At 41.9% G+C, this 13,669-nt stretch overlaps 1 protein-coding gene across 1 annotated transcript in view; it reads right to left on the bottom strand.

Annotated features, from left to right (window-relative positions):
* The window catches only part of LOC115465214 (orexin receptor type 2-like), a 111,252-nt gene extending 98,036 nt beyond the window's left edge, over nucleotides 1–13,216 (bottom strand). Inside the window, exon 1 of the mRNA XM_030195612.1 lies at nucleotides 12,633–13,216. Within this exon, the coding sequence (XP_030051472.1) occupies nucleotides 12,633–12,855 (223 nt within the window). The 5' untranslated portion in view covers nucleotides 12,856–13,216. The remainder of the gene's footprint in view (nucleotides 1–12,632) is intronic.
* Nucleotides 13,217–13,669: the final 453 nt, after the last annotated feature.

Genomic DNA, 13,669 nt, shown 5'->3' with positions numbered 1-13,669 from the left:
GCATTAAGAAGGTGGGTGGGAATGGGATCAGAGGAACAGGTGGTACATTTTGAGGAAGAAAGGAGAAGTGTAGTTTCCTCAATAGTAACTTCAGGAAAGGAGGAAAGGGAATGAGGGGAAGGAGAGAGAGGGGAACGGACTAGTGGAGGGAGAGCTGGTGAGGTAGAGAAAGCAAGGTTTATCTTTTGAACCTTGTTGTGAAAGAATTCAGCAAGGGTCTGAGGAGATAATGAAGGTGGAGTTGGGGGAGGGGGCACCTTGAGGAGAGAGTTCAATGTGGTGAAGAGAAGTCGAGGATTAGAGCCAAGAGAGTTGGTCAGTTGGATATAATAATCCTGTTTGGCACGTAAAAGAGCAGATTGGAAGGAGGTCAGCATGAACTTAAAGTGTAAGAAATCAGCAAGGGCCCGAGATTTCCGCCAGAGGCGTTCGGCGGAGCGGGTACAGGAACGTAGGTAGCGGATATTAGAAGTCAGCCAAGGTTGGGGTTTTGTATGCCTTACAGGGCGGGTCATCAAAGGTGCAAGAGTGTCTAAGGCAGAGGATAGAGTATTGTTGTAAGAAGAAACAGCCTCGTTGACAGACGTGGATGGTGCCACAGTAGAGAGGAGGTTTGAAACATGGGAGGATAGAGATGAAGGGTCAATGTCGTGAAGATTCCTAGATAAATTAGATAGGATAGGACGGGACTGGGAGGGAGGAGATTTAAGTGTGAAAGTTATAAGATGGTGATCAGAGAGGGGAAGATCGGAGGCAAGGAAACTAGAGGGTGAACAGTTGGAGGAGAAGATGAGATCAAGACAGTGACCATTTTGATGAGTGGGGGAGGTGGAGCATAGTTGGAGATTAAAGGACGACGTTAAAGCGAGTAACTTGGAAATATAAGAGTTGGAAGGATCATTAGCAGGAATATTAAAGTCACCAAGGATGAGAGAGGGGGAGGAAGGATCATGGAAGAAGGCAAGCCAGGCATCAAAGTCACTGAGAAAGGATGAAAGGGACTTATCAGGGGGACGATAAATGACCGCTATTCGAAGAGGCAGAGGAGAGAAAAGGCGGATAGAGTGGACTTCAAAGGAGGAAAAACAGTGAGATTGAGGTGGAAGAAGGGGTTGAAATCTGGAGGAGGGAGAGAGAAGTAGTCCAACACCGCCCCCACGGCCAGCAGGGCGAGGAGTATGTGAAAATAGATAACCGCCATGGCATAGGGCTGCGACTGAAGCAGAGTCATCAGGGCAGAGCCAGGTTTCTGTTATGGCGAGCAGATGGAGGTGACGTGAGATAAAGAGGTCCTGGATATAGGGGAGTTTGTTACAGATAGAGCGGGCATTCCATAGGGCGCAAGAGAAGGGCAGAGAAGAGGAGGGGAGTAGAGGAATAGAGATGAGGTTAGAGAGGTCACGGTGAGATCTGTAGAGTTTGGATAATAGTTGGTGAGGAGGGCCAGGATTGGGATTGATGTCACCAGCTGAGAGTAAGAGAAGGAGTAAAAGAGAGCGGAGGAGAGTAGGAGAGGTGTGGCCACGAAGGCGTCGAAGGCGAAAGGTATTTAGGTGGAATGGGGAAGGCAAAATGGAGGGAAGAAAGAGACGGAGATTAAAAGCCAAGAGGGAGGAAGAGGGTAGGAGAGAAGGTGAGGTGATGAAGTCAATGGATGGGAAGTGAGTTCCTGTAGTGGAGAGAGGTAGGGGGTGAGGGAAAAGATTAGGAAGGGACAGAGCTAGGAAGAGAATGTGAATAGGGGCCATAAACGATTAAGGTACTTTAGCAACTGGAAAAAGATTAGATACAAAGAGAAAAATGCCCCACCTAGAGCGGAGGCCCTGAGTGGATCGAGGTGGACCTGGGTGTCGCCCGGAGAAGGCTGTAAGGATATGCAGATGAGCTGCAAGTCCTCCACAGCACCTGAAAGGCAGCCGGTGGTAGAGGTGGGTACCTCTCAGCTGAGGAAAGGCTTACCAGGGGTTAGGCCGAAGCCAGCATTCCTCCCCCTGAGGGTCGCCTGATCCTAGCCAAAAAGCACCTGGGAACTCTGGGCACTTGGAGAGAAGGCCCTGGGAAGATCGGGGTGGAACTGGAGTCACCCCGGATACAGCTATGAGGAAATGCAGAAGGGCTGCAAGTCCTCCACAGCACCTGGTGGGAGCGCTGGGCACCTAGAGCGGAGGCCCTGAGTGGATCGGGGTGGACCTGGGTGTCGCCCGGAGAAGGCTGTAAGGATATGCAGATGAGCTGCAAGTCCTCCACAGCACCTGAAAGGCAGCCGGTGGTAGAGGTGGGTACCTCTCAGCTGAGGAAAGGCTTACCAGGGGTTAGGCCGAAGCCAGCATTCCTCCCCCTGAGGGTCGCCTGATCCTGTTGACAAAAGGAAGTATAACTGTAGAACAGGGGAGGGGAGGGGAGGGGAGGGGAGGCCAGGGACAGGAGTGACAGGAGAAGAAGGGCTGGGTTAGGGAAAAACGTTCTTTGCTTTGCTCCAGTTCTCCTCCTCCCCTCCTCTTTCCTGTTGGCTATCTGGATCGGAGGGGCTAGAAAAGGGCCCCCCATCTTCTGCTGTAGAGGCTGAAAAGATGTGATAGAGCTATGTTCCAGGCCATTCCCTCAGAAATTAAGCTCTGCACATTGTATATCAATTATGCAAAAAACCTGAGGAAATCTTTTACTTAACTGAGCAGCATGGTGCCTGAAGTTCCCAGTTCCAATCATGAATCAGTCACACTAGAACATTGGATTTAGGGTAAAAGTTGGGATTATATTGTAACAAAATTTTAGCTGCAGGCCTTCCTGTACAGCTGGGAAATCCATTTGTTTCTCAGGAAAAATAGGAAATTTATGAAGCAAGCAATTATCCAAATTCCAGGTGATTTTTAAACTGAGCAGAAATAAGGAGTTTCCTGGTAGTGGCCAGGAGAAATAAAATAACTAAGCTTTTTGAAAATGCACATCTGCCCACAGGTGCAAAAAAAAGAATAAAACATTGGTAATCTTCTTTATTCAAAAGCCAACAAATATCATTTTAACAGCTAACAGCAACACATTTACAAAAGACTGAATGAATTCTTTGTGTCAGTCTTTACCAAAGAAGATGTAAGAGATCTACCTGTACCAGAAATGGTTTTGAAGGGTGACGATGCAGAGGAACTAAAAGACATCTCGGTGAACATTGAAAAATGTACTGAACCAAATCAACAAATGAAAGAGCAGTAAATCATCTGGACTGAATTGTATACACCCCAGAGTACTGAAAGAACTCAAACATGAAATTGCTGATTTTTTTGTTAGCGATCTGTAACCTGTCATTAAAATCATCCATAGTACCTGAAGATTGAAAGGTGGCCAATGTACTGCTAATTTTACAAAATTTCCAGGGGTAGTCTGGGTAATTACAGACCAGTAAACCTGACTTCAGTGCTGGGCAAAATAGTGGAAATTATCTATATAAATAAAATCCCCCCTCAGACGTTCTGAAGCTCACTCCATCTGTTCTGAACTCCTGTCCTCCTGGTAGGCTAGGCTATTCGGACTACTCACCCTCAGTCTCAGCCACGCCCCATCTGCACATAAAAAGCACCCTCAACATTCTAAAGCACACTCTGAGGCTTCAACAGTTCATATGTTCGAAGCTCTGTAACCATTTTTAAGCACACTACATCTCTGCCCCGCCCTGACCTATCAGAGAAGGGAGGAGTGTCACAGCTGCACCGCTCTGACCTATCAAAGGGAACTGAAACAGGAAAAGGGAGGAGCGTCACACCGAATGACGGACCTATCAGAGGGAAGTCAAATAGAAGAAGGGAGGAGCGTCAGAGGCCAAGGGGACAGCCGTATCTACGTCTCATAGGTTTCCTTGCTTTCTTTTCAGTGTATTGCAGCTGCAGCCACTTAGGTAAGTCTAGCAAGCCTGTCAGCTACTGAATACAGAAAGCAAAAGATAGCATGTGGGAACTTGCTCCATTTTGTTCTCTGGAATGCAGTGATTATTATACAAATGGTCTTGCTTTCATTATTTTGGTAGGGGCTGCCTTCATGACTGTCCACAGTCCCCCCAGTCCTGACACCTGACAGGGGGGCCAGGGAGGGACTCTCATTGTCTCACATACACACTCGCACACACTCATTCTCACATACACACTCACACCCACTCTCTGTCACACACACACACTTGCACATTCTCACTCTCACACAGTCACTCTCACAGACACTCTCTCAAACATACACACTCCGCGCAAAACCTTGCTAGCGCCCGTTTCATTTCAGCCAGAAACAGGCCTTTTTTACTAGTAAAGAATAAAATTACTGAACACATAGGCAAACATGGTTTAATGGGACAAAGTCAACTTTGATTCAGCCAAGAGAAGTCCTGCATCACCAATTTCCTTCATTTCTTTGAAGGCATCAATAAACGTGTGTAAAGGTGAACCAGTTGATGCAGTATATCTAGATTTACAGAAAGCTTTTGATAAAGCCCCTTATGAGAAATTCTTGAGAAAATTCAAGTCATGGGATATGAGGCAATGTTCTGTTGTAGATTAGGAACTGGTTAATGGATAGAAAACAGGATAGGGTTAAATGGCCATTTCTGTTAATGGAGGGTGAATAGTGGAGTGCCACAGGGATCTGTACTGGGATCAGTGCTATTTAACATATTTACAAACAATCTAGAAATGGGAATGACAAGGTGATTAAATTTGCAGATCACACAAAACTACTCAAAGTTGTTAAAACACATGCAGACTGTGAACAATTGCAGGAAGACCATAGGAAATTGAAAGACTGGGCATACAAATGGCAGATGAAATTTACTGTAGTTGAATGCAGTGATGCACATTGGGAAAAATAATCCAAATCATAGTTACCTGATGTTAGATTCTATTTTGGGGGTCAGCACCCAAGAAACAGATCTAGGTGATGATCTAGGTGTCATTGTGGACAATACACTAAAATCTTCTACCCAGTGTGCTGCAGCAGCCAAAAAAAGCAAACAGAATGCTAGGAATTATTAGGAAAGGGATAGAAAATAAGACAAAGAATACTGTACTGCCTCTGTATCGCTCCATGGTGTGACCTAACCTTGAATATTGTGTGCAATTCTGGTTGGCGTATCTCAAAAAAGATATTGCAAAATTAGAAAAGGTTCAATGAAGGACAACCAAAATGATAAAGGGGATGGAACGCCTCTCATATGAGGAAGGGCTTAAGAGGTTAAGGCTCTTCTACTTGGAAAAGTGACAGCTAAGGGGGAATATGATAAGGTCTACAAAATTCTGAGTGGTATAGAACGGGTAAACGTGAATTGATCGTTTGTTCTTTCAAAAATTACTAAGACTAGGGGACACTCAATGAAGTTACTTGGTAATACTTTTAAAATGAATAGGAGGAAAATGTTTTTCCACATAACTAATAGTTAAGATCCAGAACTCATTTCCAGAAGATGTGGTAACAGTGGTTAACGTATCTGGGTTTAAAAAAAGGTTTGAACAAGTTCCTGGAGGAAAAGTCCATAGTCTGCTATTGAGATAGAAATGGGGAAAGCCACTGCTGCCCTTCGATTAGTAGCATGGAATCTTGCTACTGTTTTGGATTCTGCTAGATACTTGTGACCTGGATTGACCAGTGTTGGAAACAGGATACTGGACTAGAGGGACCATCGGTCTGTCCCATTATGGCTATCTTATGTTCTTATTTCTGGTTTTGGTAACAAGTTTTGAAACCAACCACTGTTGGAGTCAAGCAATAAAGAATAAAAAGGGATATCCACAGTTGAAATAAGGTTTGGTTTTAAAGTATTTAGGATGATATTTGAACATTTTTTTTCTGTTCATTTCAAATTGTTTTCAATTTAATATATTTTAACATCCATACAACTTTTTAACCACAGACATTGTTACTTATGCTAATTTTGTAGGTTAAATCAATTTTGCATAACTTTCTTTGCATGCATAAAATTAGTGCACTGAACTCACCCTAACAAATGCACATCCTTAAAGAGAACAAGAAAGGAGAGCATGAGATGTGCTTTACATATCCACTTTTCCCTATCCCCCTTTGAGGCCTCAGTTGTCACTTTATTTCATCATTCTAGAAACCTTTGATCCTCTATCCTCCTCTCCTCCCCTCTCCCCAAAAGCATCCTATCTTCAGAATGCTAAATTGTGTAACATTTATCTGGACCATTTTACTTTCTGGTCATTGCATAAAATTATATATATACAGTATGTATACAGTGTATTGATGTGATATGACCTTTTGTAAAGATATTCTGTTTTATGCTTCATCTTCAGCTACATTACATACAGTATTGGCAGAGTATTATCTCTGCATGCAAAATAAATAAATAAATAAATAAATAAATAAATATATATATATATATATATATATATATATTTTTTTTTTTTTAATTGCTTTGAAGACTGTTAGCTATCATTCTAAATCCCCACAAATATTTATATTTAGATAATGGGGCTTATAAACCCCATTTTTGGTCAACTAATCAATGTAGTGAACAACAGTATGTCCAAAATTAAAACACCAAGAACTAAAAAATAAAAACAAACATAATAAAAAAAATCAGCAGAGAAAAGAATAGACTTACAAATAATCTTTCCTCAACCCCACCTCCAACCCAATCCATCCAAATACCAGGCTGTAAAAAGCCTTAATCCCCCTGTTTACAAACCATGCTAGCGGCTGCTAGTGCACTAATGCCGACACAGCCCATTCGCTCTGAATGGGCGGTGTTGGCATTGCTGCGTGGCTTTGTAAACAAGGAGATAAGGGAGGAATTCATCAAGATATGGTAAAAGATTGCTTTTTACTTCACCTTGATGTGCCATCAGATTCAGAATCCTGTGGGACTGGGTTGAGAGAATAAAGAAAACCCATAAGATCAATTATTGGTGGATAATATTGGCATTGCTGCAGTAGTACCTATATATATTTTGTTATGGTGAAGGGATAAAAAAAAATGGGTGGTGGCAGGGGAGATATACACTCGATAAGAAGATAATTTAATTATGTTTCAATGGAAGTCTTATAAAGACTTAAGGAATTAAAATTAATGAAATTTTGATGTAATTAATTATTATTTTTTTATTATTATTATTATTTGTTAAATTTGTATCCCACATTTTCCCACCTTTTGCAGGCTCAATGTGGCTTACATATAACCATTAAGGGTGTTAGCCGATTACGGTTTGAACAAATACATACTATGAATGAATACAAAGTGATATTGTGGTATAATGAGGTATATGTGTGGTAGGAAACAATTGGGGGAAACTTAGAGATATTTTGATTTTCACTTTGCCTTCACATAACTCCTCACTATGTAACCATAACAGTACTGTAACAAATTGTATTTCCATCATTAACAATGTATTGTAAGCCACACTGAGCCCGCAAAGAGGTGGGAAAATGTGGGATACAAATGCAATAAAATAAATAAAATAAATAAGAAGAGTCAGGTAATGTCCATTGCAGTCTTTGGTTATGTTGTGTCGCAAGTGACCAGTATTTTTATGGTGGGTCAGTGGGGTATGCTCTTCTGAACAGGTCTGTCTTTAGTGCTTTCCGAAGGGTGGTCGAGTGTAGTTTTTACTGTTTTTGGCAATGCGTTCCATAGTTGTGCGCTTAGGTAGGAAAAAGCTGGTTGCATAGGTGGATTTGTATTTGAGTCCTTTGCTGCTTGGGTAGTGGAGGTTTAGATATGATCGTGCAGATTTTGTGGCGTTTTTGGTTGGCAGGTCGATGAGGTCTGTCATGTATCCCGGTGCCTCGGCATAAATAATTTTGTGAACAGTCGTGCAGATTTTGAAAGTGATGCATTCTAATTAACAAATTAGCAAAAAGGGGTAAGCAAAATAAGGGATTACTTGGAAGAGATGATGAGGTTTAGTAAGGCATTCAAATTAGAACAGAAAGAATGGTGACTTCAAAGGTATGTAAATTTTGGTTTGTTTGGGGGTTTTTTTAAGGTTGGGGCGGAGCAAAAGAGCATGAGAACGTCAGGAAAATTGGCGGGCTGAGGAGAATTGATGGGCAGCAAGGAGGAAAGCTAGTTGAGGGAACTGAAGCAATAAATTTCATCCCACCCAATCCCTCCTAAAATTTAGAAGAGTGAGAATTGGGATTGGGATCTTGGGTAATTTTGTAGTTGGGATAGCGATGTTTCAGGATGTTAAAAAGGGTAGTTTAAGTCACAGCTGCAGTAATTTAAATGATAATTTTCAAGCAGCCATCAGTTAAGGCTCATCTATATGTTACAACTTTTACCACTCACTACCAATTATAATGTTCTATTACGTATTGTGTAGTCATTGCAAGTAGTATACCATGCCATATTTTGTATTGTTACTTGAATATTTTTACTGCTGTAATTGCCTATTGCTAATGTTTGATCTATTCTTACTGTACACCACCTTGAGTGAATTCCTTCAAAAAGGCGGTAAATAAATCCTAATAAATAAATAAATTTAAGGACAATGAATTTACTGGCTATATGGATTTTATAGTGTAATGTGCTTGTGCGCAAAACCGCCAGAAACAGGAGTGAGGCCTTCACGTCACTGCAGGTCTCGCTTTACAAGGTGGTTTATGGAGTATTAATACATTTGATGGAATGAATATGTGCAGCTAGGTCACACCGACTAGCTTTATAAAAGGTAATAAGAAAAGTGAAGGTTGCATTGAAATATTGATAATAACATTTTTATTTGTGTTGGTTATGAATTTTTGATTGGTTAATAAAGCTGTGGCCAAAATTATTTTTCCAATGTATAAGGTTGTCATAGTATTCTTTGTTCATGTGTGTGTCAGGAACGGATGCAATACAAGTACCAATATTATGCTGCTTGTAAGTCACCTTGTAAGTAGTATTATTTCCATATCTCATTACTGCTTAACCCACGGTGGCTTACATATTGACATGGTAATTTTGGTCAGGCAGCATTAGAGCCATTTAAGACACATTTAGGAGCAACTAACATGACTTAAAGCCCTAACACTGTTCATTGACTACCCCTCTGAGCTACTTATGAAACATTACATAGCCTTGCTCCCCTTAACATGCCTGGGCTAACATTCTAAATTGTAGGGGCCAGAACAGAAAAGGCAGACTAAGAAGTTAAACTCAATCTAGCAGCCTGCTCTGGTGACACTCTTAACAGACCCTCCCCAAGAGAGTGCAGTGCAGGCCACAGTGATTATATAACCAATGTCTCCTTCAGATAACTAGGACCACCATTCTCCAAAGCTTTAAAAATGAGGCAACACACCTTAAATGAACTCTCTGCCATGAAAATGTCAAATTGTTAAAAAACAAAACAAAACCCTTGAATGTTGAAGTTTGTGTATTAATAGAGTGCTTTCCTTTCAGTAGCAAGGTTCTTGCATTCTTTTCCCCTTACTAATTATACCTTTTCTCCAAAGTGGAGAGAGGGTATAATGATGTACAGACACTTCCTACTGGGAGGTGTGTCAGAATTTGATTTAGTGGAAGTTCTAATCAAACAGAAGTGGATTTGAACAGTTGACTAGAGGAAGTATCCACACGTTTTGATCTATAGAAGTTAAGATTCTGCAGCAAGACGTGGTAGCAGGGTCTTACCTTTGTGGTTTATAGAAGGACTAGCCGTTCAGCCCGTAAAAATGGGCTAGTATAGGAAGGGGGGTTGAAAGGCCCCCCACCCCGCCGCCGAGTTCGCCACTGCCGCTCCCCCTTCGAGTTTGTCCCCCCCCCCCCGGAGCCATCGCCGACCCACCTTCCACCCGGTCGGGCCCTCGCTCAGCTATTGAAACAGCGAGGGCACGCAGCACACAGTGCCGTGGCCTTCCTTCTTCTCTGCCTGTGTCCCGCCCTCGTGTGACATAACGTCGTCGAGGGCAGGACACAGGCAGAGAAGAAGGAAGGCCGACGGCAGCTCAGCAGAGGTGTGTGCTGCGTGCCCTCGCTGTTTCAATAGCGGAGCGAGGGCCCAACCGGGTGGAAGCTGGGTGGCGGCGGCGACTCCGGGTGGGGGGAGCATTAGCGACGGCGGTGTCCCTCGCAAATGCGCAGTAGAGACCCTCTCTGTTCCGCCCTCGTCATCACGTATTGACGCGGGGGCGGGGCAGGGAGGGTCTCTATTGCGCATTTGCGAGTGAGTACGACACTCGCCATTTATATATATTAATATTCAGAGAAAAGATTATTGAAGGGGGGGGGTGGGGGATTGTTTGAGACGACATGTGCATGTACTGCCTCCGCTGCATGTAAATCCCTTCATGAATATTCTTTGTAGATATCCTGAAACCTGATTGGCTGGGGTGCCTCCAGGACCAGGTTTGGGAACCACTGCATTAAACATTGTGGTCAAAACAAACAATTGCATAGGTATGAAACATCAAAATACCAACTGGACATAAATTTATGTGTATTGTGCTGACATTGTAAGTAGTATATTATGCTATTGTGTGTATCGTTATTTCAATACTGTACTGTTGTGATTGTTTATTGCCTATATCTGGGTTTCTTCACAAAGGTGGTAAATAAATCCAACTTAATTAATGAATTAATTAAAATAAAACAGCACCACGGGCCTTTAAAAATGGAACACAGTTCTTTAATGAATGAGCCTTGGGTCTTTTTGTCAAGGCTGATTCATTAAAGAACTGTGTTCTATTTGTAAAGGCCCGTGGTGCTGTTTTTTTGTTTGGACTTTAGTTTGTACTTCGTTCCCTCTCTTTTGTTATATTAATTAAAATAAAATACATATGTTTGTCTTAGATATAAGAATTGCAACGATGTCAGAAAACCACTAAAAACTCAAAGGATCAAATTCTGGATTCCATCTACAGACCTCAAGAACAGAGACTTTGGGTACTGGAGGGTTACCTGTCACCTATCTTAGGGACCCTTTTACAAATCTGCTGTAAGCACTAATGCATGCTTACTGGAAGTTAAATGTCTAGATTGTAAGCTCTTTGAGCAGGGCCTGTCTTTTTGTGTATGGTGTGCAGCGCTGCGTATGCCTTGTAGCGCTATAGAAATGATAAGTAGTAGTACCATGGGTTGTGCTGATGAGTCCTGCAATAGTTTTGACATGCATGCTTACTGGAAGTTAAATGTCTAGATTGTAAGCTCTTTGAGCAGGGCCTGTCTTTTTGTGTATGGTGTGCAGCGCTGCGTATGCCTTGTAGCGCTATAGAAATGATAAGTAGTAGTACCATGGGTTGTGCTGATGAGTCCTGCAATAGTTTTGACATGTACATGTGCTTCCCATGTACTAATATTTTTTAGCACTGGAGGCATGTTTGGAGGGTGGAGAGTGTGCGTGTTCAGCGCTAATGGGTTAGCCCTTGGGTATTAGCATGTGTTTAGTGCATGAGCCCTTCCCACCTTGAAAATTGGTGCATTTAAGGGCTCACACACTAATGGAAAAATGAGTGCATGGCCATTATTACTGATATACAAAAAGTGGCCATTTTATCCATGCATTAAAAGGTGGCCTCAGCGTGCAGGAAACCCATGTGTTTTAGTGCAACTTTGTAAAAGGGTCCTTTGGTTATGTGCAGATTGGTGTTGGTTAGAATATTTTGCTGATAAGAATTTTAGAACACCATGAAAAACTGCTTTTCAACAAGCATTGTTTTCCTCTGTGAAATACAGAACTACAATGGCACTTCTATTCCATTGTGTCGAAATGGGTTACAAATAATCCAGGTTTGATATAGATTTTTGTAAATTTATCTCGGAACAGTCAGACGCCCCTAACGAGAGAAAAGTTTCATATCAGTGAATGACCCCTGGGAAAGATTCAGTTCCACTGTACCAGTCACACAACTGGTTATAAACATCGATCCACAGTTTGTGAAGGGATTGCCCTTCTTTATAGGGCAGAAACCTCACCACCAATGCACTGAATATGCAGAATGCAGGACACGTACATGTCTACGAAACTCTACACAAACTGAGAGTTAAAAACAACAGTCGAGATGTTATTCCGACCACTCTACACGTTTTAATCTTTTAAAGCACCGCATGCCAACTTTTCAGCACCACTTTTTAATGACGTATCCTCCAAAAGGACGCAGATGACCAAGCTTGAATTCGGATCTGCAGACAGGTGGATGCTACAATGATTTCAACGGACCGAATCAATTAAAATGCAGAGTGCGAGGAGGTTACCTCTCTTGCAACCCTGATTTTTGGTTCTTTTCTTTCAAGATACCACAAGTACAGAACTGAATCTAGTTCCGGACTTCTGGAAAGAAAGCAACCGCTTTATTTCACATCAAAGCCATACTTGTCTAATACTGTATGAAAGTCATTATATGAAAACTACCGTCCCAGCCTTACTCTCTGCAGCTGCAGAAATCACGAACACATGTTCTGTTAACTACCTTATGAATCAAGCAAATGTTTATATCAACACAAATAAGCACATATAATAATAATAATAACAACAACAACAACAACAACAACAACAAGATGAAGACTAAATCTTATGGTCCTGAATAAAAGTAAATACAAGAAAATAAGTTTCGGATACACTTTTATACATGCAACATAGTTTAAAAAAGGTAATCAATTTTCAGCGTTCTTAAAAGAATAGCAAAAATAAAGGGTAAGCCAGCTCTGGCATTTCAACACTTACCCAATATGTTCCCAATCAGAGCCACAACAAACACAATAATATAGCCAGCAATTAAGACCCATTCATATTCTTTAGGGTGTAAATATTCCCTCCAAAGATACTGGAGAAACTCGTCCTCATAGTCAGAAGAGGGGTACAGAAAAGGGTCATGAGTTACATTTAACTCTGGGACTGATGACCAGTTCCTGAAAAGGGGGGACCCGTCAACTCTGGTCGTGGGCATTCCTGTTTGATGACCAGGTCCTGATATCCTTCAGGGCTTCTGACGTCTGTCAAGCCACATCCATTTACCAGAAAGGAGCAGCTCTTGGAACAATCAGTAGAAACTGAGATGAAATGTCAGATCACCAGTCCTGGAGAGTTTTAGGAAGAACCACTTAACTGCCCCAGCGTAGGTTTCTCAGAAGACTCAGCAACGAGTGATACTGATAGACTTCTGACTGAACTGCTTCTGTAGTTCCCTTCACGGAAGAAGAGATCTGCTGATTGACCGATCTGATAACTCTAGAGGTGTGCTGTATCCACGAACAAACAGAGCTTGTAGAGAGAATCGCCTTATTTAAAAGCTTCCCCCAGCCTTAACTCTTTCGTTTTAGTTTGCTGTAGTCTGTCTGTTTCAGCTGTCTTTGTTCCTGCCGGTCCCTCCTCCTTGTTCCCCGTACCTCAGTGCTGTGATTCTTCTTCATGCATGGGAGTTTCCTGGACTCTTTTCTCAACCCTTGATCTAAATAGTTCTTGCAGAAACTGAAAAAAATAAAAATATAAGAATCCTTCCCTATCACTTTGCTATTGCATCACTCCGAATTCAGTGTCTTTCTACGCTGTGGATTCCTTGGGCAGTGGCTCACACTGGAAATCTGGCTGTGCAGTTTACACAACAGCTATCTATTGACAGTACAAAGCTATTCTGAATAAAGAATTCCCTTTGAAGCTCACTGGAGGATTTGGTTTTAAAGCTCTGTGAATAATTAATCTTAAATCATACCTATGTGGATAATCTGCCCTTTAGCTGCAGTCTCAGTTTACAAAAAAAAAAA

This window comes from Microcaecilia unicolor, chromosome 3, assembly GCF_901765095.1.
Source record: "Microcaecilia unicolor chromosome 3, aMicUni1.1, whole genome shotgun sequence".
Taxonomy (NCBI): domain Eukaryota; kingdom Metazoa; phylum Chordata; class Amphibia; order Gymnophiona; family Siphonopidae; genus Microcaecilia; species Microcaecilia unicolor.
This window is presented reverse-complemented; position numbering and strand designations above follow the sequence as displayed.